Source organism: Triturus cristatus, chromosome 5_2 (assembly GCF_964204655.1).
Source record: "Triturus cristatus chromosome 5_2, aTriCri1.1, whole genome shotgun sequence".
Classification (NCBI taxonomy): domain Eukaryota; kingdom Metazoa; phylum Chordata; class Amphibia; order Caudata; family Salamandridae; genus Triturus; species Triturus cristatus.
In genome coordinates, this window is record NC_140588.1 from 56,311,579 (window position 1) to 56,339,214 (window position 27,636).

General features: G+C 42.8%; 1 protein-coding gene across 1 annotated transcript in view; it reads left to right on the plus strand.

Moving 5' to 3' along the window:
* Positions 1 to 396: 396 nt before the first annotated feature.
* TMEM245 (transmembrane protein 245) overlaps positions 397 to 27,636 on the plus strand; it is a 648,028-nt gene continuing 620,788 nt past the window's right edge. The window contains exon 1 of the mRNA XM_085606845.1: positions 397 to 1,093. Coding sequence (XP_085462971.1) covers positions 503 to 1,093 — 591 coding nt within the window. The 5' untranslated portion in view covers positions 397 to 502. The remainder of the gene's footprint in view (positions 1,094 to 27,636) is intronic.

Sequence of the window (27,636 nt, forward strand, 5' to 3'; positions counted from 1 at the left end):
CAACACAAGCGCCGGGGCAGAGAATGTATTTTGTCCGCCTGGAGCTGGAGCACAACAGCTGATCCTTTACGACAGTTACAAATAGGGTAGCCATCTTGAGATGGTCTAAAATCGTGTTCAAGAATACCAAAAAAGAGTCAATACATAAAAATTGCGCTTATAATTCGATATGATATAAAAAAACTATTCGCCAAATTTACCTCAGAAACAATTACTGCAACATTTTTATAAAGAAAATAATACAATAAAAGAGGGACTTAAATATTAAAAACAATGTATGTGAAAGAATAAAACAAATTTGTCCTGTTTCTTTAAAAAATATCTTAAGAATGTTTCATTCTTTAGTGTTTTAGTTTAAAATCCGTAGGGTTTGATCACTCCACTATGGCCGAAGAGCTGCTGGATGTGTAGGAGAGTCGGCTCGTTCTTCTGTCATGCTGGTGTCTGCCCATCCTCTAACAAGTGGCACAGTGAAACTCACGAGCTGTCAGTGTAAGCAGACATGGCTGAAGATGGGGGCCGGCCAGAAGTGGCGGGCAGCTCCAGCCCAGGGCCCCCTTCCCCTCCCAGGACCCCCAGCCGAACGTTCCCTCCTAAGCGACCAGAGCTGCCTCTGGGACAGGCAGCCTGGGCTGCCCCGCCGCTCAAGTTTGACAAGAACATTAAGCAGGCTTTCTACAATACGGGTGCGCTCATCTTCGTGGCTATCTGTTGCGGAGCCGCTGTGCTGGTGTATTTCATCTTGGAGGCTTTCCTACGGCCGCTGCTCTGGGCTGTGCTCTGCGGCACCTTCCTGCACCCCTTCCAGCGCTCGCTGGCGCGTGGGGGGCGTCGATGGCTGGGTGGCTTGCGGGAGGCGCACGCCCCGGTGCTGCTGGCTGCACTCCTTGCGCCGTTCAGCTTCGCCAACTCCACGCTGGAAGCAGCTGGTGAACAGGTTACACGAAGGTTGCGTGTGCTACTGCCCTTGGCGGCAGGGGCGCCATTGCTCTATCTGCTCTACTGCACAGCCACCTTCCTGGGCGTACGGACTTTTTTAGCGAACACGGCGGCGCTCATATGCTGTGCACTTGAATACTTCAACACGCTCTGGGTGAGTATACCCACCCTTCCGCGTTGACACATGGCAGCCCCTTCTACCTCATTGCTCTCCTTTAGCCACTGAGCACCTGTCTATTGCCCCTTTCTACACCCTGTTCCTGGCAGTCACACCATCATTTATATTGTCATAGTCGTAGATGCTTGAACACCCTCCAACTCCTAGCAGAGCCAGACCCGGTTTACTTTCTTTCATTCTTTGTGTGTGGCTGAAGCTCAACTATTTGTGCAGGTGTTAATTTTTTTTGTAGCTTCTCACCCGAAGTCTGTTGAAAAGTATATTTTTCTTTGCCTCTGTTTCCTCCCAAAACCGTGGTGTAAATGTAGATGTTGTACTTCACAAATTATTACTGCAGCCTCAAACTACAAACTTTTTAGTGGCTTTTGAAGGAGCAGTGGTTATGTGGCCCATTGCTATGAATCTGAAGTATGTTTGGATACCTAATTGTGTGTTCTTATGGCTGCACAAACCATTACTTTAGAGAGTGAGCAATGACATAATACTGTCCCTTGGCTGAGATTGACATTAGTCATAGTACTTGTGAGTTTCTTACTAAAAATAGTTGTTAAACTGGTGGATCACTTGTGGCTGAGTTGTAGTGTTTGTATGATGAGAGAAAGTTCAAAGACTTCAGATAGTTCTGTTAAAGAGCTTGATGAGAGCTGTTAGTCATAGGGCTTAGTTTTGAGAGCGGCAAGGGAGAGATGATCCTACCAAGAAGCTGCAGTCCGAAAATGGTTCATCAGTGGAACCAGACTTTGGGTAGGTCGGCACTAGGCTGCTTTTAGTCATCGATGGAGAGATTCCACAAGATTCGTTTGCTCCATACCATCTCTGCAGCCTATGACAGATGCTACAGATGAAGTGAAGGCTTTGAGATCCTAGATTCACCAAATTTTTGCACAGCACTAAGTGGATGATAAATAGTGGAACACAAACCTTCGAGATATAAACTCTATTGGGTTTTGTAGGACACAGGCAGATCCCTGCCCCATTGGGCCTTGCTGCTTATCTAGCTCACATCCAGGTGCCAAGCCTCACTTTTCGTCCAGAAAACAGCTATGCCCCCCTAGACAGTTGATTTTTCCACATGGAACACCAGATTGCAAACCACCTAAGCTTGCTTACTTGACCTCTGAAATTCCTTCACAACTCCTAGGTCAGGTGTGAAAAACCCTAGCATCCAATGCTGAGCACCTGAGATCAATAGCCTCGAGTGAGGAGACTGAGACAGTGGGATACTGCATTTCCAGTGTGATTGTGGGCTGCTGGAATGTGATTTAAATGTGAGGACAAGTGTTTCTGTGATGGAGAATTGTTTTGTTACTGGCTATCTGTATGACCGTTGAATCCCTTTATATATTTAGAATCACTATCCACCTGTAGCCAATTAGATTCCTCCTGCAAACCCACTCATTATGTAAACAAGACCTGAGTAGGGCACTAACCCTGATATGTGTGAGACTTTATTTTCTAATTCTTATATCGTTCCACAACCCAATGAATTAGGCCAAGGCACTAAAATGTGGTATTCGGTAACGAAATTTATAGACCCAGAGGCATACCCTGACTCAAAATTACACTTCCTGACACTGGGACTTAGAAGGTGTGCCAGCACTTGCACAGATCAACACCAACATTAAAATAATCATCAAGATGTAATGGTGTTTCCAAAGGAATAGGGAAGGAAAAAGCTGTTTGCGTTTGAGAACACCAAAAATTCTAAAACTGACTGGACACCTTCTCTAACGTGTTGACTCCCTGTAATGACTTGTGAGAGAATAATTCTTATTTATACTATTTGGGGAGGTACTTGCGTGCAGCACATGTTACATTGAAATGTACAGTAGTGTAGGACTATATACAAGCAAGGCTATCATAATGACAGGGGTGTTAAATGATAGTCCCAACATTATAGGATGAAGCCATATGCTGTCACTTTCTTTTTAGGTAGAGCCTAGCACATGTGCTGCTCTAGGAGAAGGCCTCTTGGAATCACTTCCGACTTTCTGCAAACTCATGCGTGTGGTGTTCGATTTTCCACACATGCTATTGGCCTTTGCGTGTGGCCTTCAAAAATGAAAGCACGCAATTAGCCAAAGGCAGGTGCATGTCCCACCTTTTCTGAAAACATTTACTCCCACAACGTTTAGCTATCGGGAACGAGCAGCGGCGTGCAGCATGCCATCTGTTGTGGATCATGTTTCATTTCAAGACCTTGCAGCTTTCCTTACAAGGCGCATCCCCTCCACCCCGGCCAAGGGACAGACTCCACCTCCACAAGAGTGCGCACTTCTTTTCCAGCACTCGCATTTCATCTATGTCAGCACCCTCTTCCTGCACCATTATCTTTGTATTAGTATGTTATTGTCCAGACATTTGCTGTGCTCTGTAGTTGGCCTCTATAGTTGCCTCTTTTTCAGTACCATCTTAAAAATTGACCGTACCCTTTCACATTAGCGTTTTTTCATCACCGTGGTGCTCGCTTCCTTTCACACCTCTGCGCAGCTGTGGTGCATGCTATCTTTGACATCTCTGCATAGTGCACAGCTGTGGTGCGTGTTTCCATTCCCCACATTGCTTTTGGTGTGCGCTCGATCCAGGGGCGTAACGTAAGCCCTTGCTGGGGGCTTAATTTGAGCCGGTGTGTGCCGGTGCACACATGAGCACTTAATTATTAGCACTTGCTTTTTGTGCGTGCTTGCTGGCACCGGCTGCTAAATAATGCCTCCGTTTAGTTGTGGTGCGTGCAACCTTTTATAACTCTGCACAGTGTACAGCTGTAGTGTGTGCTACCTTTCACCCCCATTGCACAGTACACAGCTTAATAATTGGCCACACCTTTTAACATTCTCGTTATTTCAGCACTGTGTTGCGCTCTTCCTTTCACACCTCTGCGTAGCTGTGCTATCTTTGACATCTCTGCACAGTGCACAGCTGTGGTGCGTGCTTCCTTTCCCCCCATTGCACAGTACACAGCTGTAGCGAGTGCTTCCTTTCACCCCACTGCACAGTAGTGGCGCGTGCTTTCTTTCACAACACTGCACATTGCAGCTATGTGATGTGTGTGCCTCCTTTCACCCCAGTGCACAGCTGTGGTGCGTGCTTCCTTTCACCTTATTGCACAGCTGTGGTGCGTGCCTCCTTTCACCCCACTGCACAGCTGTGGTGCATGTTTCCTTCACCCCACAGCACATGTCCCCACCATCACACCCACGTGGTTCTCTCATTTTTTGTTCAATAAACAATTTTCACACACAGATGCCCAGGTTTCCAATCTTAGCTTTTGTGAACTCACTGACCTCGCAGCTTTTCTTACAAGGCGCGTCCCCTCCACCCTGGCCAAGGTACAGACCCGACAGCCATAAACTGGCTTATAAAGCGCCCTGACAGAAGCACTAAGGTGCTGGACTTTGCAGCTTTCCTTACAAGGCGCGTCCTCTCCGCCGAGGACTAACCCCCCCGCCACAAGCTGCTGTGATAGTATAATAATATTATTAATTTTTATTATACCTAGCAACTATAGCATTGACATTATTGTCCTTTATTACACTATTTGTTAGTTTTTAAATCATCAGCAGCAACATTTGTGCCCCTGTGCGGGCCAGACAGGAAGCACACCAGTACCGCCACGGTAACAGGAGGCAGACCCACCACCCCTCCCACACTTCCAACAGATGGCTCTACAGTAAACAGTCTGTGTATTGTTTCTTATCGCTGCAATTTTTCTCCCTTCACTGGCTCCTCACCCGCCCCCTTCACTCTTCCCCTCCCACTGTCTCCTCCCCGAGATTGGTGCAACAGACGTAAGTGTTTAGGCTCTGTTAATCTGCAGGTACATTAATACCCTTAACAGGCCCAGGCTGCTGCCGTTATTTTAGTTTTCAGCTACACTGATTATATTGATATGCCAAATCCATCCAAACATCCAACAAGGGGCCTACTATCCAAAATAAAGGACACGGAGCATTAAAATGTTTTGTTTTGGGAATATTGTTAAATAGAGTTTTCCGTGGGAGGCCTGCACACGGGGACAGTTCAGAAAGCCAGCACATTTCACTCTACAGACCAGCAACTGCGTACCAGGCGTCCCTTGTATTACAGCTCCTTTGAGTGTGCTTGTGTGTGTGTAGTAGTCCAGGCTCTTGGGGCTCGCTCGATCCAGGGGCGTAACCCAGGCCCCAGCTGGAGGCTTGATTTGAGACGGTGTCTGCCGGTGCTCACATGGGCACTTAATTATTAGCAATTGCTTTTTGTGCGTGCTTGCTGGACAACGGCTGCTAAATAATGCCTCTGCGCAGCTGTGGTGCGTGCTACCTTTGCTATGTCTCTACAGTGCACAGCTCTGGTGGGTGCTTCCTTTTCCCCCCCATTGCACAGTATACAGCTTCAAAATTGACTTCACCTTTTAACATTTGCGTTTTTTCAGCACTATGGTGCGAGCTTCCTTTTACACCTCTGCACAGCTGTGGTGCGTGCTACCTTTGACATCTCTGCACAGTGCACAGCAGTGGTGCGTGCTTCCTTTCCACACATTGCTTTTCGGACTCGCTTGATCCAGGGGCGTAATGCAGGCCCTTGCTGGGGGCTTTTGAGCCTGTGTCTGCCGGTGCGCACATGGGCACTTAATTATTAGCACTTGCACGCAGAAAAAGCTTGCTGGCACCAGCTGCTAAATAATGCCTCTGCGCAGCTTTGGTGTGTGCTACCTTTCACATCTCTGCACAGTGCACAGCTGTGGTGCGTGCTTCCTTTCCTCCCATTGCACAGTACACATATTGCCACTACTCACAACCACCTCCGCATCACTCCACACTATTTCAGTTTGGCATACAAATTTGACATATATTATTTCTCCACAAATAACTCTCCACTACTCCTATCTAATTAAAACACTATTTCACAACATCCACCCTCCCGTTGTTTATTTCCCACAACTAACTATAAAAACTATAACAAAAATTAATTACAACAAGCAAGGAAAAATTGACAACATTGCATAGACAAATAAACTAGAACACATTTTTTTGTAATAATTTTGGTTTTAGTACAATACTTCAGTTGTATATAATGTTGTTTTTTTTCCGGTTAGATATAAGGTGATATAACACTTTTTTAATTATAACTTATACATTTTCAACATGCTGCCCAACATTCACAATGCTCTACAACACACATTAAAAAAGTTAACAAAGCCAATAGCTCTGTCTAAACACTTATAACGTCCCAAAGGCTTGACCTATTGGCTATGCCAATGCTTGTTATCAGAAGGGGTCAATCAACAGCACTAGTAGAACACAAAGTGAATACAAAACTGAGCCAAAAATGTTTACCAAAAGCCTTTCATGTGATCTTCTTTTTATCATTAGGTTTATTCAGTGAATATAATTAAAGTTACATTTAAAGTATATCCAGAAAAAATAATACGTGATAGAAAATCAATTGTAAATTCTCGGCATACAAATTGTAAAAAAAATACATGATCTATTATAAAACAAAATTATCAAATAACTGTCTCACTTAAAATAAGTAACCAACGCTTTCTGCCACCTTGGTCCTCTTTACTGGAACCAGCTCCCCTTGTACTTGAGACAATGCCCTGACCACCTCCAATTCCGGAAGCACCGTAAGATCTTTCTTTTCTGTCTCTGATCTTGTGCCAGTCCCTCAGCTTTTCTGTTACCTGTCCGCAGCGCTTAGATACCCCATCGGGGGTTGATTCTGGCGCTATATAAATAAATAAATGTGCATGCCAAAACACATGGTGTGCACAAAGGAGAAGCCCATATATTTTGCACTTGAGGGTCATCAATCTGCCTTTGTTTGTTATACACATGGTTGAAAGAGAAGTGTGCACTGCTGCAGCAGGTTTTGGTGTCTCTTGCTCTCATTCTAAGATTTTTCAGACTCTTCGCACTCTTAACTTGTGACTGACACTGCTTGTTACTTCTAAGAGACTGGCTTGCCTAGAAATCAGATATACACAATTTCACCCAACTCTGGAAATACCCCAAAAATTAATAAGTCCACAATGATTGTAAAAACAAGTAGAAGAGAGAAGGGATAGAAGAGATAGCCTTAATGTTAGAAACATATGTGTTTTGTGATGACAAATTAACAAGGACTGTATTCATAAATATCATACCGTCCCAAATAGTAGGATGAGGTTGAGCAGACAGAGAAAATTAGGTATCCACACTATTCAGCCAAATTCATTCTTCATTTGATTATTTCATTATGAAATCAAAATGCCATCATATTGGAAGTGTACTTCCCTCACCTGATAAATGGCAACTTTATTGATAGAAGAGAATGCCCTATAAATAACAGGTTATTGTACAAAATCTGCCCCGGTAGGGTATCGCTATAAATTTTGTCTATTGAGAGTTAATTTTAGTATCGGTCACCATAGTGTCAATCCTGTAAGGTACAAAAATATAAAGACAACGAATAAAGGACTAAATGTAGTCTGTTCACACACTAGTATGAGTTTGATGGTCTCGCTGATGTGCTCTGAATAATACCGGACGTCAGTATTGACGAAACACGACTGGGCCCATATGGTTGCTAGTCTTCATCTACTTGTTAATTTTACCACAGAGGCATTAATCCTCTGACGGATCTTTCTTTGTCGTAGTAAGGGGTGAAAATCTAGGCTAACCCACTGCTGGCCTACCCATTGAGTACCCTTAATTGGTAGCCAGCTTCCAAGCACAGGTTTCAAATAAAGAACATTACTTTTAAAAATAAATGACTTTACAGATCTTTGAAATACATTTGTTATTGTATTAGAAATTCAAAATGATACAAGTAACATTTTTAGCAAATTTGTCATGCATACTAAAGCATACAGTAAAAATCCAAACGTAGTCCAATTAAATCAAAGAATGGTTTCAAAGTAAAAGGATAGTTCAATTAGAATTCTCTCAAAGTGACACAGGAATCATGTTAAAGTCTGCTAGGGGAAAGTCCATGGGCAAAGGGGAATGGGGCACCAATCAGAAAGTTCAAGTCTGGACTCTCACCAAGAAAGCTCCAAATATTCCAGCAGACCAATGCGTTTGCATACGGAAATGGCCAGGGCAAGATAGTTCGGCAAGCAGGCAATAGTGAAGAAAGTGATGGAACAGTGGCAACAGCCACAGTTCTCAAGAGCATCGTAAAAGAGTCCTCCGGAAGCCAAAACAGATGTGTGCAAAGAATAGCAAGAAATATCTAAGAAAAAATTGTCTGAGTCCTCCTGAGTCCAATAGTCTTTATAGTGCATATTTGTAATCATGACATCGTCTGCCCATACTGGTGTGATTCCCCATGTGATCATCCTTCCGTTTAGCAGGTACAAATTGATACTCCAGCTTATTTCCCCATGCGATTATTTGGAAACAACAGTACATTGCATCCTTACAGGTTTGACGACAAAAAATCTTTAACAACGTTGCTGTCCATGAATGTCATCCAAAGGTTAGGTTCTCACGACATCCACACAAAGAAGAATTAAGAAAACGGTCTGGTTTGTTTTAAAAAATGTGGTGTGGTCAGAACAAATAAGCAACATTTGAAATGTATCAAAGTTCATTGCATCATGGCATGGAAAAACACGCTATTTAGTGTAAAACTCCAAATTTATGTTAAAAGCATTACAAATACATTAAAATATATCATATATAAGCATTCTGTAATGTTTTTCAGTGATTAATACACAAAAATGTGCAACCGTGATTATGGCCTACTACTACATTATGAAAGTAGTAAAATGTAACATATTTTTTAAAATCATTAGAATAAGATAGTTTTCATAAATCCAGAACCTATATAATATTAGACATTTACATTAAACATTTCAGACCTCTCACATGTAACATGCAAGTTTTGCACCAATTTAGTGTTGTCAAGTCACTCTGCAATAAATGCCAAGTTTTCATGGCTCATTTTCATAACATCTTTGTTAGAAATATAAGGGAATTAATTATAAAATCATCTCAAAATCACTGTTTATTAATTGTTCAATTCTCTAATCAAGCACACTTTTATGGTGCTGAATGGTTCACAAGATCAAAAAAAAGGGGGGAGGTAGAGGGAAAAAGCTAGGTCCACCCTCCTATATCATGTGTAATCAAAAAAATCTGAACTCTCAGATAGAGAACCTAGCAGCAAATGATCACTCAAATGTTGGTTAAAATCAATGAGAAAAAGAAGGAAAAATGTCCTTTCTTGAGTCCCCTCACTCACCAGGGTTTCCCCACGGTGACATGCTTCATCATAGGGGCCATCTCAACCCGCTGCGGGTTGAGGCGTGCTATGATTTGCGGAAATACGTAGGAGCACTGTCGTGAGACTGTGTGGTGTGGTGTTGTGTATGGAGTGGAGTGAGTTAAGAATTATCTAACTAGTGGGCTAAATGACTTTTATTCTTGCTCCTAGTTGATATATTAAAAAGGGGTGAGTCCCTAGGGGGTCTGGCTATAATGCGTCAGATGTCCCTAGTGGGTGTCAACATGTTGCGAGCTTCCCCTCAGCTCTTCTTCAGGACAGGTACAGGGCCCATTCCTATGCCTTCCTATCCTTAAGTGACCTAAATTAAAATTAACGATTCGTGCTGCAACTAATAAGCATGCGCGTTAATACATACGGTATCTTAACGTTGTATATCTGTAAAAGGAAAAACACAGGTTATTATGTTGGACAACCTACTCCTGGTTGGGTAGGTAAATTGCACTAACAATCGGTGAATACGTAACAGTTGAGTGCGCGTGTTAAATGACATGCATAATCAAAAGACACACACTCATAGATTAAGGTGTCATAGCAAATGTGCCTTTAAAATCTGTTCCTTCATGACAAAAAACATGACTGACGGATTTTATACGAGTGAGCTGGTCAGGCAAGGTCCGTGCCCGTTGTGCTCTACCCCGTTAAACCGAGTAAGAAGGCATGTATGCGTCAACTATTTACAATGCGTAGCCGGATGTACTACTGATCGTGTGCCTTGTCATCGTGCACCTAGGTAGGACCAAATCATGAGCCATGAATGTATATCGCTGTATTTATGTGGTCTTTTAAAAAAAAATGCGTTACTGCATTTAAATTTCCGGAAAACCGGAGAGCGTGCTTGATAAATGATCGTGAATGAAGGCATGCTGATTAAAAAATGCCAGAGCTCGTGAAAATATCACATACATTAACCAAACATAACTGACAACATTTAACAAACGTTACGACACAAATAACAACATTTGTAACATACTATTTAGCAGGCAACAATGCGGCTCATGGTGCTGGAGGGGTAGGGAGGAATCGAGCGCTAGAAGAAGAAAGAAGCGAGGGAAAGAGGTGTCAATCGCCTCGATGGTTGGGAGGAACCGGGAGGCTCAAGGGGCTTCCGCAGGCTGCCCGGTTCCTGTGGGGGGGATAAAGGTAACTTACCTGTCGGAGAAATCCTCTCTGGCTTGCTTGCCTAGTGTGTCCCTCAAGACCGCATATTGACGAGTCTCGGGGCGGGTTCTGTATTTGAGGAAGTGTTTCTGCCTAGTCATACTTGGAAGACTAGAGCGGGAACCTTCACAAGATGGCCGCCGCCTTTTGGCTCATCAAAGCTCTCTGTTGGAGGTGTATACTTCCGCCTTGAGAAAATTCAATACTACAAAAATGAGGGGAAAAAAATTGTATATTAGAGGAATGAATGTATTTGTTTAGAAACCTAATGGAAGATATAGGAAAGTGGTTCTTTTTCTCAACTTAGATTGGTGGGAAAAAAAGGGGGTACCTAAAAGCAAAAAAGGACAAACATTAAAAAAACATATAGACAAACACTGTTTTGTTGGAAAAAGGCGGGGTGGTTCCAACGGCTAAAGTTATGTAAACGGGCTGAATAAGACTCTCATTGATCCAGTGTAAAGGTTTTGTTGGTGTAGGCGCGTTAGCTGGGTGGGCAGCTCCTAGGCTGGAAAATTCTGATCCGCGGAGCTGACCCCAAGGAATGTTATCGTTCAGGCCTTGTCTATCGCTGCGTAATTTGAAAACCCAGCGTTGCTCCTTCTCGAGGAGTCTGTCTTCCAGGTTGTCACAGCCTTTAATGTGTTCCAGTACCACCCATTTGATGTCGTTGGGGGTGTCTTGTTGCTCAATAAAGTGTGATGTCATTTTTGTAGTGGCTCGCTTGCACCTGATATTACTCCGGTGTTCTACAATCCTTGTGCTCACTTTCCTGATCGTCATTCCTACATAGTGTAGATTGCATGTGCAGGTAATCATGTACACAACTCCCGATGTGTTGCAGTTAGTGAAGTTCAGAATTTCCCAGGTCATACCATTATTGAAAAAAACCTTTTTAGTGGCTGTGGTCAGGTGGCAAACACTGCAATTACTGCACAGGTAATGTCCACTGGGTAGTGTGTGTAAGGTTGTTTGGCCATCCCTTTTGGTGGTGGTCTTGGGCCGAGTGTGGACCAGGTAGTTGTGGAGATTCTTCCCTTTTCTGTGTCTTAACATAGGCCATGGGATGTCCAAATATCCACTGTTCAGTGTACGCCAGTGTTTTTTGACGATCTTTGTCACTTGGCCTGATGCAATGTTGTAGGTTGTTATGCAGATGGGTCTGTTCTCCTGTGTAGCATTTGTGGGTCTAGGTTCCAAGAGTGCTTCTCTGTGGTTGTTGGCTGGCCTCTTTTTTCGCTTTCGAGATCAGATATTTTGGATAGTGTTGTGCTAATAGTTTCACTGAAAGGTCTTTGGCTTGGGTATTGTAGTCTTCCTTTTCAGTGCAGTTTCTTCTCAGTCGCAAGAACTGACCGAAAGGAAGGTTATCTTTAAGTTGCCGGGGATGAAAACTGTCGTAGATCAATAAACAATTTCTGGCTGTCGGTTTGAAGTGTGTAGTTGTGGAGAGTTTTCCTTGATTTGCTGTGATGTTTAGATCCAGAAAGATCAACTCCGACCTACTCATAGTGTGAGTAAACTTCAGAAAGGGATCTCGAAGGTTGAGCCAATTCATGAAATCTGTGGCTTCAGTTTCATTCCCCTCCCAGATTACCATAACATCGATGTAACGTTTCCAGAGTTTTAGATGGTCGATATGAGGGTTGGTGGTATTCAGTATTTTCTCTCTCTCAAGATGGTGGACGTACAATCCCGTTACACTCGGCGCGAAAGTGCTTCCCATGCTTGTTCCGTGTGCTTGACGGTACAGCGTGTCGTCGAACTTAAAATAATTCTCTGTTAATGCCAGCCGGCAACATTCAAGAACTAAGTGCCGGGGTGTATGGTAAATCCATGGGTTTTCGAAGAGAAACTCTTCGAAGATTTGTAAGGTTTCTTTGTGCGGGAGGCTGGTGTAGAGGCTTTCTACGTCAAGACCAATTAAAATGTTAGTTGCTGGATTGAAACTTAAGTCTTGGAGGAGAAGGCATAGCATCGCTTTTGTGTCCTGTTAGTACGTGCTGGTACTCTGGATGATGGGACGTAGAAAAGCGTCCGAAAATTTTGACAAAGGTTCTAAGATGGAACCGATGCCTGACCCTATAGGTCTCCCTGGTGGTCTTTCCATATATTTGTGAATTTTGGGTATGGTGTAAAAGTAAGGGATTGTGGGGTTATTGTTTTCTAGAAAATCAGCTTCCTTTTTGATAATCCAATTGTTAGCTGTGGACTCCTCTGATAGATGAGCAATTTCAATGCGTAGGCGTTCTGTCGGGTCCTCCTTGATTTTCGTGTAGTTTCTTTCATCTGCCAAAAGTGATAGGCACACTTTCCTGGTACCAAGTGGTGTTCTGTAGTGCTATAGCACCTCCTTTGTCTGCTGGTTTAACGGTCACCTTTTTATCGTTTCCCAGTTCTTGTATCGCCTCATGATCTTTTTTTTTTTTTTACTGGTGTTATGAAAGATTTTGATGGTTTTTGGGTCTATTTCAGATACTTCTTTCAGAACTGCCTTTACAAAGGCTAGTAATTCTACTGGGAGACATGCCGCTACTGGTGTGAAATTAGACTTTCTGTGGAGACCTGTGTCACTAGTAGTAGATGATCTGGTAGGTGGTTTCTCCTTGAAGTAGACTTGGAGCTTGATTTTACGAATGAACTCATTGAGTTCACAGCAAAGTCTGAATTTGTCCAGACTTGGTGTAGGTACAAAACCAAGTCCCTTTTCCAGGACTTGGTTTTGTGTTGCAGTAAGGGTGATGTCAGATAAATTTACCGCTAGACTGGGGGGTTGTTGCTGGTTGATGGGTTGTCCGGTGGGCCCATGCTCCTGGTATGGCTCCTTGACGTCTCCAGAGGTTGTGCCCATTGCACTTGTTGACTTGTTCTTGAGTTTCCCCTCTCTGGTCCCTTGCCCCGTCCTAAAAAAGGGTTGGTCTGGGGTGTATGTGACTGTTCGTGCTCCCAGAATGGATGTGGCTGTTGTTAAGCCTGCTGGTGGAAAAGCGGAGTACCATAGAAGAAAGGCGGTGGGCCTCCATAAGGGGGTGGTCCCCGATTTCCTGTTCAGCCAAAATTATATCCACCTCTGTTCCTGTAGCATCCTCCTCGAGGGCGTCTGATTCTGTTTCTGTTGTTATTATTATAGCTGCCATCAGAGTGGTCTGAGCCGGTGTCTGAACCATCGCTGTCTGTGTTGTATCCTGGGTTTCTCCCAGATGGAATGTAATCTTCCCTAGTGTATGGATAGACCTTTTCGTGTGTGAAATTCCTCTGATCTTTCTTGAGTTCAGTGTACTTGTTGTCTTTTAGACTTATTTCGAAGTCCGTCATTGTTTTGTTGAGTTCTTCTAATCTTTTCTTTAACTCAGCCACGCTCTGATAGGATATTAGCCGGATTTTTAGTGTTTGGATCTCCCCTTTCATCTCTTCGGACAACCGTGCTGTGGTTTTTATAATCTGCACTAACCAGTCCCTGGTGCAGTGCCAGGAAATTAGAGACCAATCCTTTTTGAACAATTTGTCCTGTTGAAGAATGAAAGGCTCATTGCGCACTATTAGCCCTCGTGGTGCGGTGTTGGATCTTAAGTATTCGGCCATCATAATGCCGTGTATCATGTTTTTTATTTGGTTCTTTTTTAGTTTGGAAAGTTCATCCCAAACTTGACTAGATTCAACTGAGTCTCTCAGTGGTGTCCCCGCTAATGGTAGCATGGATGCGATTATCCTTTCTACTTCCTCTTCTGAGAAAGTTAAGCCTGTTGTTTCAGTCATGATTGGGTGGTGTTACAAGGAACAAAACGGATTGCTCCCACAGCTGGGTGCTGTATATTACAAGATCAAAAACAAAAAGGGGGGGATGTAGAGGGAAAAAGCTAGGTCCTCCCTCCTATGTCATGCGTAGTCAAAAAAATCTGAACTCTCAGAGAACTAGCAGTAAATGATCACTCAAATGTTGGTGAAAATCAATGAGAAAAAGAAGGAAAAATGTCCTTTCTTGAGTCCCCTCACTCACCAGGGTTTCCCCACGGTGACATGCTTCATCATAGGGGCCATCTCAACCCGCTGCGGGTTGAGGCGTGCTACGATTTGTGGAAATACGTAGGAGCACTGTCGTGAGACTATGTGTGGTGTTGTGTATGGAGTGGAGTGAGTTTAAAAATATCTAACTAGTGGGCTAAATGACTTTTATTCTTGCTCCTGGTTGATATATTAAAAAGGGGTGAGTCCCTAGGGGGTCTGGCTATAATGCGTCAGATGTCCCTAGTGGGTGTCAACATGTTTCGAGCTTCCCCTCAGCTCTTCTTCAGGACAGGTACAGGGTCCAGCCCTATGCCTTCCACTCCTTAAGTGACCTAAATTAGAATTAAAGATACGTGCTGCAACTAATAAGCATGCACGTTAATACATACAGTACCTTAACGTTGTATATCTGTAAAAGGAAAAACACAGGTTATTATGTTGGACAACCTACTCCTGGTTGGGTAGGTAAATTGCACTAACAATCGGTGAATACGTAACAATTGAGTGCGCGTGATAAATGACATGCATAATCAAAAGACACACACACATAGATTAAGGTGTCATAGCAAATGTGCCATTAAAATCTGTTCCTTCGTGACAAAAAACATGACTGACGGATTTTATACGAGTGAGCTAGTCAGGCAAGGTCTGTGCCCATTGTGCTCTACACCGCTAAACCGAGTAAGAAGGCATGTTTGCATCAACTATTTACAATGCGTAGCCGGATGTACTACTGATCGTGTGCCTGGTTATCGTGCACCTAGGTATGACCAAATCATGAGCCATGAATGTATATCGCTGTATTTATGTGGTCTTTAGAAAAAATGCGTTACTGCATTTAAATTTCCGGAAAACCGGCGAGCGTGCTTGATAAATGATCGTGAATGAAGGCATGCTGATAAAAAATGCCAGAGCTCGTGAAAATATCACATACATCAACCAAACATAACTGACAACATTTAACGAACGTTACGACACAAATAACATTTGTAACATACTGTTTAGAGGGCAACAATGCGCCTCATGGTGCTGGAGGGGTAGGGAGTTATCTCGAGCGCTAGAAGAAGAAAGAAGCGAGGGAAAGAGGTGTCAATCGCCTCGATGGTTGGGAGTAAACGCGAGGCTCAAGGGGCTTCCGTAGGCTGCCCAGTTCCTGTGGGGGGTGGAAAAGGTAACTTACTTGTCGGAGAAATCCTCTCTGGCTTGCTTGCCTAGTGTGATCCTCGATACCGCATATTGACGAGTCTCGGGGCGGGTTCTGTGTTTGAGGAAGTGTGTCCGCCTAGTCATACTTGGAAGACTAGAGAGGGAACCTTTACAAGATGCCCGCCGCCTTTTGGCTCATCAAAGCGCTGTGTTAGAGGTGTATACTTCCGCCTTGAGAAAATTCAATACTAGAAGCGGGATATAGGGAAAAATGAGGGGAAAAAAATTGTATATTAGAGGAATAAATGTATTTGTTTAGAAACTTAATGGAAGATATAGGAAAGTGGTTCTTTTTCTCACCTTAGATTAGTGGGGAAAAAAGGGGGAACCTAAAAGCAAAAAAGGACAAACATTAAAAACTTATATAGACAAACACTGTTTTGTTGGAAAAAGGCAGGGATGGTTCCAACGGCTAAAGTTATGTAAACGGGCTGAAGAAGCATCTGGCTCTGTGCAATCAGTGCGAACAGCATTTACTGCGCAGCTCGTGTAGCTACACGTAGCTCGCGTAGTGCACTTTGCGTAGCGCTACTACGCAAACTACGCCCAGGCTTAGTCAATACACTGCAAAAGAACACCATATGTTAAGGGTAAACTGTGGTAAGTCATACCTTCAGCAACTGATGCAGGTAATTGCATCCATACATAGCACTCACTAACACATTATATCTATATACTCATACAACAAACTAGTTAGTATACACATATTATAGCCTTTTAGCCTGCCGTAGCGGGCTATAACGGCTATTAAAAGCCCGCTCCAGTGTTCAAGGCCCGAGCGAAGAGGAGGTCCTTTAACAAGGGAGCGGTACTTTAATAGCTGGTATAGCCCAGCTACGAAGGGCTATAAGGCTATTAGAACATTCTGCCACTAGAGGGCAGAATGTTCTAACAAATAAAACAAAAGCTTCAGGGAGCGCAAGGGGATTGAAATCCCCTCAGGCTCCCTGAAGCCTTTCTTCACAGCTGTGAACAAAGAAACATTGCAATGTTGGAGCTCCGGGCTTATACCAGCCATTATAAGCCCAGAGCTACTCCATTGTTTTCAGTGAAGCTCCCAAAATTCCAATGTTCTAAAATGAATTAATATAGCCTTATAGCCCGCCGTAGCGGGCTATACCGGCTACTAAAGGCCCGCTGCAGCGTTAAAGGCCCGAGCCGAAGGCCTTTAATAGCCTGTGTAGCCCTGCTACGAAGGTCTATAAGGCAATTAGAACATTCTGCCACTAGAGGGCGTAATGTTCTAACAAATTAAACAAAGGCTTCAGGGAGCGCGAGGGGATTGAAATCTCCTCAGGCTCCCTGAAGCCTTTGTTCACAGCCACAAAGAAGCATTGGAATGTTGGAGCTCCGGGCTTATACCAGCCCTTATAAGCCCGGAACACTCCATTGTCTACAATGAAGCTCCCAACATTCCAGTGTTCTAATAGCTTTTGTGAAGTTGAAATGTAAAGTGTCATCATTCAAAACATTTGAACCAGTGGTATTATTTTCAACAGTTTTGAAAGAAGTTGTAAGCTCAGGATTTAAATTTGATAACCTGTATCTATCTCTCATAATAAGCATGAACTGATTATTTAATCTCTTGTGATGTTCTATCTGTTTTATGCCAATCAATTTCTTTTGGAAAATGTAAGTTTTCATGAAGGTAATCACTTGTTGGTATTTCTTCAACGCCACAGGAGATGGGGCACCTGTTCTAGGTTCCCTCTCTGGTTCTACTTCAGGCCAATCCACAGAAATTTTACACTCTGCTCACAAGTCTCCAGGAACCGTAATGTCAAACAAGGTGTTCAAATCAATCCACAAAACCTTTGAAATTTCCACAAACGTTTCAATCTGTCTGTACCATTCCACTGGATTATCTCTCAATTTTAAGGATTCATTAGTAAATGACATGTTGTGTGCAGATTTAGATTCCGTATATAGGTTTCCCGATTTATGCCCTTATATAGGTACAATTCAAATTGCCCTTATTTAGACATAGAAATCCGGCCCTTATTTAGACATTGTCCGTACAAACCAAATACAGGCATGGCCACCTACATCCGTCCATCCACGTCACAACGAATTCTTGGAAAACCAGACCATTAAGCCTTTAGGAATTTCCCTCAGCTTGAATATTGATTTCTCCAAGAACTCATTAAGTATGCATGAACATCTATTCCTTAGGGGTTCATTCATGACGTTCCTCTGCCCGACTTTTACGTCAATACTGGCATTCCTAGACACCTTCAAGGTATAAATATACCAGCACTTGCCCAAGCAAATTGCAGTTCCCGGAGGATTCGATCCAACCCAGACTACGCGGTTCGCCACGGCAAGTTCGGAAGGAGATCGAGTTCCAGCCTGATGCACTGACCTGACGCTGCCATCCTCCTCGCAGAGAATCCAGCTCCAGTGCTCTCTGACTTCCCTTGCGGAGAGTTAGACTATCGAGTCCAGAAAAGAGATTCCAACCTCTCTCAGTTTAAGGTATGGAGCTGACTAGAACTTAGAGAAACGTTTGGCAACTCTTGGCTAAACTAAAATATAGCTAGCTATACTTTAGAAATGGCACCTACTTCAAACCTCGTACTGCACTTAGGTTAGGTACACTGGGGTAGAACAATTTAGAAGCATCAGATGAGTATCACATTTTAGCTTATGTTATTTATGTATGTATTTTGATTAATATAGGTCATAGCTACAAACCATGCTATTGCAGTATTATTTTATCTTACTGCTAACCTCGTACATATTGTACTTCACAGTCTGTCTTACGATTGTAGCAATTCATATCTCTTGCATGAGAAATAAGACTGTTCAATAAACCCTTTTATTGAAACACCCGTCTCTCTATTTCTGTGCAACTCTGTAGAAACGAAGCATGCACGATTGACTGAGTGAAACTGTTATCTATTGTTTCCATGATTCTGAGACTGTTCCGATTCTAAAAAGGAAACAAATTTGTCATGTTTATGCGGTTGTCAGAGACTAATCCCTTCTTGTATATTCGAGAAGTTTCTAGTGACCTCTGAATTAGCTGGCACACACAAGTAATTAAGTTTAATATATTCAATAGAGACATACTGACCTTAGTCCTATGTCAAATCTATAGTGTATGTTATTCCAATGCGCAGAGCCTATCAGGGATATAGGAACTACACTACAAACAAAATATCAGCTCTTGCCCAAGGCACGTGCACGTACCCCCACCAGGTACTTATCTCATTGCAAGCATCTGTATCTCATTTAAACCTCCATCAATCACAGGTGAAAGTTTCTGTATTCTCACTTTCTGGGTTTCCTTCTTTTCTGACCATCTACCTTCCCACATCTCTCTCTTTAGCCCCATTTCATAATTAAAGTTATCAATTCTCTTATCTGTAATTTCACTCCAGCTGGCCTCATGTTTGCAAGATCTTTGTCAGTAAAGTCTAATCTGTATGACCTTTGCAGTATTTTTGATTTTTGTACATCAATTTCATTATTTCTGAGCCAATTCAATTAGCTTTTCATTGTCGATCTAGCTCGTTTTATAATGTCTTTACAGAGATACAATAGTTCCTCTTCATAGTGGGTGTCTAACAGAGATGGGCTAAGGCTTCCCACAATCATGTATATTCACTCTACTTTCAACCTGATCACCTCTAATGTCTTTTCTTTTTTTCAGACTGAAACAGTTTCAGAACTTTGGTTATTCATTGGGGTACTAGACGATTTAAGCCAATTATTATAATCTTGAGGAGTAACTCCAAACATTTCTCTCAAATTATTTGTATGTAAATCTCCATTCGTCAAATCTCCACATGTTCTAGGTTGCATATTTGATGTGAACATTTCCGGACTTGTAATTCCCAATGGTACAGTATTTTCAGAAGCATTGTGATTTATTTCAGGAAGCTCACTTGTTCTAGGAATACAAAAAGGTGGTGACCTTTGTAGCATTCTGTATCTTGGATCAAATGGTCTGATTCAAATTTAAACTTGTACTCTTAGTACCAGTAGTCTCACTTCAAGCTGGAACCATTGGTGTACGAAGCAATGATCTCGTTGGCAGATCTAATAGATTACCATGTTTAGTATTTACTCCTGGACATACAAAGTGTGTACAGTATTTACCTGTGGCCCAGACTTCTAAAGAGATACAACAGGACCAATAGTAACCGGAATGGTCAAAGTATCTGGGGTTTTTATTTCAAATGGGTTAAATGGAGCTGTTATTCCTGCTCTCCCTCTCCCCCCCCCCCCTTTATAGGAGAAATCAGTATAGCTTCATGTGGTACATCAGGTATTACAGGAGCATTTAGGATTTCATTTAAAAAACAAATCTATATTTTTATTGAGCGAGAGACAAAGCCATTTTTCTCCCCCTCCACATTTTAACCCAAGCCCAGTGCCAACCCCCACCCATCCCCTACATTTTAGTACATCACAAAAATGTCATAGGCAGTGTGGATGATTATCAACAATAAAAGAAAGGCACTGTGAGTTTTTCTTACATCGCTTGCAAAAAAAACTTTTGCTGAAAAACACCTCTTATTTCAATTTCATTTTTTAGAAACAATTTCAAAGTGCGATAGTACGAAGTATGCAGTGGCTACGATGCTAATGGGGCAGGCAGCCACCCACACTTAATTCTTGTTCGGTACTCCGGTTAAACAGCAGCTTAATAAATCCTCAAAGTGCAGGTGCATTTCTCTCTCGTCTCTCATTTCAATTAATCTCTTAACAGCAAATTCATAGTGCAATATGTGCAGCGGGTCATTCTAGTTTCGTACTCCCATTAAATAGCAGCATCATAAGATCACTAAGTGCTGGTTCAATTTAAGTATCCAGTTATTATACTAGAGAGGTAGCCCCTCAACCAAAGGGAACAGGGCACTACTATACAGTAGAGAAAATAGGAATTCCCCTTGGAAATCGAATGTCGGACGCTTTCATTCACAGACTCACTTAAACTTACTCTTCACAGTACATAGACTGAACATATAAAGTGGCATGGAACCCACCCCACAAACTTGCATGCCACCAATTTCGAGATGTAACATCAAAGTCTTTTTTAATTTTAAAAAAAGACACTTCATATTGAAACACCATTATTTACTTCTTGTGACCAAAGCATTAAAAAATTCATATATAAGATGCAATATACAATGTAAAAACAATGTGTACAATAGAAAAAACGCTCAACGGAGTATATACAAAAGCAAAAGAAGAAAATCCTAACGGCGAACCCTTTTTGCACAGTTCAAGAAAAGCTGTTGCATTAACTGATCCAACAATTCACATCAAGTTTGTATCCTGGTGAATGTGAAATTCCATTCATTCCAGTGATTCCTCGAGGTCGGATTCAGGAATTCTCCGCATCGAAGCGTTTTGGTGGAAATAACTACTAAAAACTGACCTTCCTCAGGACAAAAAGATAAGGGATTTTTGTCTCATTCCTCGGAGTACTAACAATGTGTGTAATCACTCTTGGTGATATGTATTCAGTTGTTTTGCAAAGGATGTATAGAAATGTGGCTTTATCCAATGAAACCAGTGTCTCCCTCAGAACGGTAGAATACCTTTTCGCGATTCTTCTGGGGACCAATCTTGTCTTGTGCATATGTGAACATTATGTCCTAGGTTGTACAGGGAGTATGTATCTCCTGTTCGGTCGCTATTATTTTGCTGCCGCTACCTGGAGGGAGGATTAGTTTGTCATACGTCCTCTTCCTGCCGTGTTGCAGCAGCTCTTAGCTCCTGGTTACAATCCCACACCCAAGGATTAAAGTTGAGGTTGTGAGGAATTACTCCAATGGACCACGACGTGGTCAACGGTGTTAGTAAACTAATTGTGCCCGAAGGGAAAAAGCAATGAGTGTAAGGTTGTACCTAACCCAACCATGAATGTGGGGGAAAAAAAACAGTTTTTTCTTTAGTTACCCTCACACACCCTAGTGGTGTCATGCTTCATCATTGGGTCACCCCGGCCCCAAAAAGTCGGGGTGGGCTCAACCACAGTGTTGGGAGCGCTTTTGATATTTAACAGGCAGGGGGGGTGTAAAGATAAAATTCCTCAGACAGATCCCAGTTTTACCTTTATTATTGGATCTGTCTGGGTAATTATCACGCTGATGACGCTAGTATGCGATTAATTCGCCACTTCACCATTATACCTGTCACATCCTACCAATATGTTACAGTGTTATCGGACTGAGTGGCACAATGAGTGGATGTCCCTCTCCCCTAGTGTCTCCTCCCCTTTTTCGTTCCTCTGTAAAAAATCTCTTAATTTGAAGATATTTAAAAAAAATCTGAGTAAGAACAAATTTCAATCTCAGTTCATTATAGGCAATTACACTACTGGGTGATTAAAAACAGTCCATTTGCCTCATTCTGTCCATTATCCAGTTCATAAACTAAAGGTCATTAAAAATATCTTACAAGTTCTTATTGCATCACAGAAGAGTATAATAGTTCATCCTTCTCACCCTACTACGCAGCATATAGACGTCCATACCTGAAAAAACGTAAGCAACGTCTTAAAACATACCCTTTTTTAGTAGCCATAGTCTAGCTGGCACCATAAACATCCCCAGGCTTCGGGGCCAATCAATAGTTCAAATGCGAGGGAATACATTGTTCTCCCTCTTGATTTTTTCTTCCCTTATATGTTCTATTTATTGTACCACTGAGGCAGCCCACCAATATAATTTAAGATTAGGAAGGGCCAATCCACTACATTCCCTGGGTGGTGTTAATAATCTAAACGATCGTCTTGGTCTCTAGTATGCCCAGATAAATTGTGCAAATATGCTCTCAAATTTCTTCAATCAAAAATTTGAAAAGACAAGGTAAAGAGTAAGAGCTCTCCTAAAGAAACCTAACCTGGATCCGACTGACTCAGGCAACTATCGCCCCATATCTCTTCTTCCAGCCATTAGTAAGATCACTGAAAAACTCGTAAATGGAGCTCTTTCAGGGTTACTTGAGGAGCATGGTCTCCTCCATCCCTCCCAGACTGGCTTCCGCCCACGCCAAGGTACTGAGACGGCGCTTCTGGCAGTGATGGAAGAAAGCAGAATGATCTTGGACTCTGGAGGGTCAGCTGCCATTATACTCCTTGACCTGATCGCCGCCTTTGATACGGTGAACCACCTTACTTTGATCCGGCGGCTCAGGAACATTGGTATCAGGGGCACAGCACTCCACTGGTTATCTTTCTTTTTAGAGGATAGAACCTTCCAAGTTTTCAATGACAATGTGGTTTCCAAATCCATACATCTGCCGAACGGGGTGCCTCAGGGTTCCTCTCTTAGCCCTACGTTGTTTAACGTGTATATGTCTCCCCTGGCAGCTAAGATAGAACACTATGGCATCCGCATTATTACCTATGCTGAGGATACCCAGCTAGTGGTCGGACTAACCAAAACTAATCAAGAATTCCACACCATCCATTCCTGCTTGAAAGCCATCTCAAGCTGGATGGACGATTCACAACTTAGGCTCAACGGTGAAAAAACAAGATTATGATTTTGGGTAACTCCCTTCATTACACTCCCACCCAGCTATGGCCACTATGCATGGGTCCAGCCCCTACTCCGAAATCAGAAATCAAGAGTTTGGGGGTATGGCTTGATCAGGACCTTAGCCTAAAAACGCAAGCTAGGAAAACAGCAGCCCTCTGCTATGGCCAACTCAAAATGGCCCAAAAAGTTTTACCTCTTCTCCCTTTTTTGGCTGAGAAAGTAATGATTCAGTCATTAATTCTTTCTAGGCTGGATTAAGGGAATGCCCTGTATTTGGGCTCCCCCCTCTCAGCAATCAAGAAACTACAATCTGTACAGAATAGTGCAGCAAGACTTTTATTAAGAGTTCCCAATAGACTGTCAGCAGAACCGGCTCTTCGAGCCCTTCATTGGCTTCTGGTTCAGGAACTAATCAAATTTAAATCCCTATGTTTAGTGCACAAAACTATGCAGGGACTTGGTCCTCCATCTATCTCTACCATGATTCGCCCATACAAAACCAAGCGTAGACTCAGATCAGATGATTTGCATGTGATTGAGGTCCCCAGGATGAAGAGAGCCAGAAGTGGTGGTAGGCTTTTTTCCTACAATGCTTCTAAACTATGGAATGGTCTGCCTTTCCATCTGATCACATGTCCTTTCGGAAACAAATAAAAACGTATCTCTTTCCTTAGCTCTGATTTCCTCCCCCTACTGTCGGTACTAGCGCTGGGATGCTTCCGGGTAGCCATGCGCTCTATAAATGTTTTTCCATTCCATTCCATATTGCTTTCATGAAGTACAGTATTTTAGGAAAGAATACCAGTTTAATTAGATTACTTCTACCAATCGGTGTTGGATGCAAATTGTCCACCCTTTTCAATGCCTTTTTGGTCTCTTCTGCACACGGCCCCAAGTTTTCATTTACCAACTCGTCAAGATCATAGCTAATCATAACCTCTAAATTTACAGTTTTTTTAAGTACCCTGTAGTCAGGAAATGATACAAATTTCATTAATAACAGTCTGAGTCTTATCCCTATTCAGGGCATATCTTGATAATGCACTATATCTCCGAGCTTCTTCTTCTGTTGCCCCAATAGCCTTTTCAGGATGTGAGGTAACTAGAGCTGTATCATCCGCATAAGCCAAGACCTTACTCTCGTACTCAAGCTAAACAACGGGGGGATATCCAGATGTTTCAAAAAGGGATCGATGTACAGTGCAAAAAGGAGAGGAGAACAGGGACACCCTTGTTGCATCCCTCTCTTGATTTTGAAAGGCTCTGTCCTTTCCCCATTTATAAAAACTCTAGCCACTGGCTCCTTATACAGAGATTAAACCACCCCAATAAAGGTAGTCCCTATCCCTTTCCTTTGCATTGTAGTCCGGAGAAACTGCCAGGAAACCCTATGGAATGCTTTTTCAGTGTCTAGCAGACTTGCCACCTTAGGGTGTCCTGACACCTGTCTGACATCAAACAAGGTGATGATCCTTCTAATGTGTTCTATTGTACCCCTACCAGGAATGAAGCCATGCTGCCCCCTGGAAACAGTCCTATGAATAACCTGTGACGGACGCTAGGCTAAGAGTTTTGAGTATATTTTAACATCCCCATTAATAAAGATTATCGGACGGTAGGAACAAAGCACTTGTACCGGCTTATTTTTCTACAGGAAAACTATAATCTTTGCAAGAGCCCAAGAGTTCGGCGGATCCGCTCCTTCTGAGGGTGTGTACAAACAGAGTTGTCATAATTATTTTTAGCTGCTCCTTAAAGACCGTATAAAACTCTGTGGGAGTTAATTCGGGACCAGTCATTTAACCTCTAGGCAATTTTAACATTGCTTCCAAAATCTCATTCCCAGGTCAATGGATAGTGTAACTGCTCTCTCTCCTCCTGTGATTTCCCCCACCCCCACCCAACTCTCCTGAATCTTCAGTGTATAGAGCGTGATAAAATTTAAAAAAAGGCTGCTCGGATTTGGCCTGCTTCAGATACCAGCCCTAACATTGGATCTCTCACCATGTTGATTTCCCTACGGGTGTCGAGTTCTGTCTGCAAGTAAGTGACCCACCCTTTCGCTGCATTCATACATTTCTTCTCGATAAGCTGCTGATTTATCTAGTGCCTTTTTCTGAAAACTCCCCCCCCCCTCCCCCGCCCAATCGCTGCTTTCACCAGGCTTACTCCCGCCTGGGCTTTCTCACCCCTTTCTTCTGTTGCAGGGCGTTGATAAAAATTGTCTTCTGCCTGGGCCAGATTTTGTTGGTTAAGCCGCAGACCATCCTTTTCCTTTTTCCTCTTTCTAATCAAAAATTGGATTGTTTCTCCCTGAATGCTTGCCTTTAGAGTGTCCCAGACTGTACTCAGTGAAGCAGTTCCCATATTCCTCTAAACATTCTGGGACCCACTCCTTCATGTGTTTTATAAAGGCCGCATCCAATAATGGTGCTCTTTCAAATGTCCAGGCAGGAGTTCTTTCAAGAGGACCCCCACCATCCAACTCTAATACTAATGGTCTATGATCCGTTAGGAATCTTGAAAAATGTTCAATTGTGCATGACCATAGAGGAAACAAAAAAGTAATCCAGTCTCACATGTTTCTAATGTGGGGTGGCATAATAAGTGTACCCGTGTTCCAAAGATATCATTTTGGCCGATGCATCGCACAGTCCATGTGTTGAAAATAAATTATGTAATGCTTGGAACACTTAGGGTTTCCTCCCTGTGTATATTTTGTCCCAACTCCCAGTCACATGTAAGATTGAAGTTTAGATCTCCACATAAAATAATAGGGAGTGGCCAGTGCCCTTATTCATTAGACACCCATTCTAATAAGGAAGGATCATCTACATTGCTACCATACAACGAGCATCAGGTAAAGCTGGAGAACCCTGGGACTCTGCATCCAGCTATGACCCATCGCCCTAGTGCATCTACCCGGACTTGAGTAAATTGTATAGATTTATTGCGGGCTAATATTTCAACCCCCATGTGCGGGTCCCTTGTGTCGTTGCCCCCACTATATAATAATCAAAATGCTTTAAGAGACCTTTCAGTGTATCCACTAATTGAATTTCCTGCAGGCAGCCAATGTCTGCCTGTTATGTTTGCAACCCTTGTGACACCATCTGTCTTCTTTTAAGATTGTTTAATCTACAGATATTTACCGTAGCTATCCATTGTATTCCCATCTTTGTGATTTCTTCATCCTAAAGCATAAGTTACGCCTCGATTGCATACAAAAATGCCCAAACCAAGCAAACATAAAATAAGCCCCACAGACACCGTTGCCTTCCTTGTCCCTCCACACCCCCCTTTATGTGAACCACCCTCACCCCGTCCCCCCAAACATGCAGGCAATCGGGCATGGCCTGAATGATGTGCGCCTGACATACTGCCCCACCGTCTCCCTCTTCGCACTGTCAGCACATATTCTATATTTGATTACTCAATCCTCATAATCATTTTTGCAGTCCAAGGTACGTGACAGATCAGCCATCTATTCATTTGGGAGGGACTCTCCTTTCCTCTTAATTTCCTCCCTATACTCCTGTGCTTGAATCTCCGATGTGAAACTGCGTATAGTTCCTTTAAACATAATTTTCAGTCTGGCTGGATTCTGGAGGAAAACCTCAGTCCCTACGTTTTGAAAGGGAGGGAACAATTGCTGTGGTCACCAGCTTCTTTCCACTGTTGCATGTGCAGAATCTGGTTTAACAAAGAATGAAACGCCTTTGCAGGATTTCAGAGTATTAGGCCGGACTTGATCATATACTAATTGCCTCAGTAGAAAATTTCCAAAAAATACCAGCGTAGCTCTGTCTTTATCTCATATCTTGTGGGTGTTTTTTCAAAGTTAGCGGAAATCGGTGAGCTAGCTGTATTTCAGAATCCCAGTTCACTTAATCAGGGAATGCGCTTTTCTGGAGGTCCACCATAAAGGCCCTAGGATTGCTACCTTCCAGTCCTTCCGGAATCCCTAGAAAACACAGGTTGTTTCTTCGCTGGCGATTTTCTTCCTCCTCCAACTTGAAAATCACATCCGACGTAGCTGCACCTTGGCCAGTAGTTTGTAGCTTCAGAGATTCAACCTCAGCTTCTAGTACCCCCACCCGTGTTTCAACTGAGGTTAATCGTTCAGCAATTTCTCAGCACGTTTTGCTCAGCTTACAGGTCCTAGCTTTTATTTTTTATTTCTGCAACTCTTGCTCTACGTCCAGCGCTCCTAGTTTCTTCTTGCATTTGTTTAATGGACCAAAATATAGCCATCAGTGAGGGGTCCTTAGGCTGTGTCCTCTCAGCTGGACCTTTTTCTGTCCCACCCCCCTAAGGCAATATCTGAGTAGGCCCATTATAGCTGTTTACCGGCACTCCTCCTTAGATTTTCTCTTCTCTCTTTCTTTTTAGCGG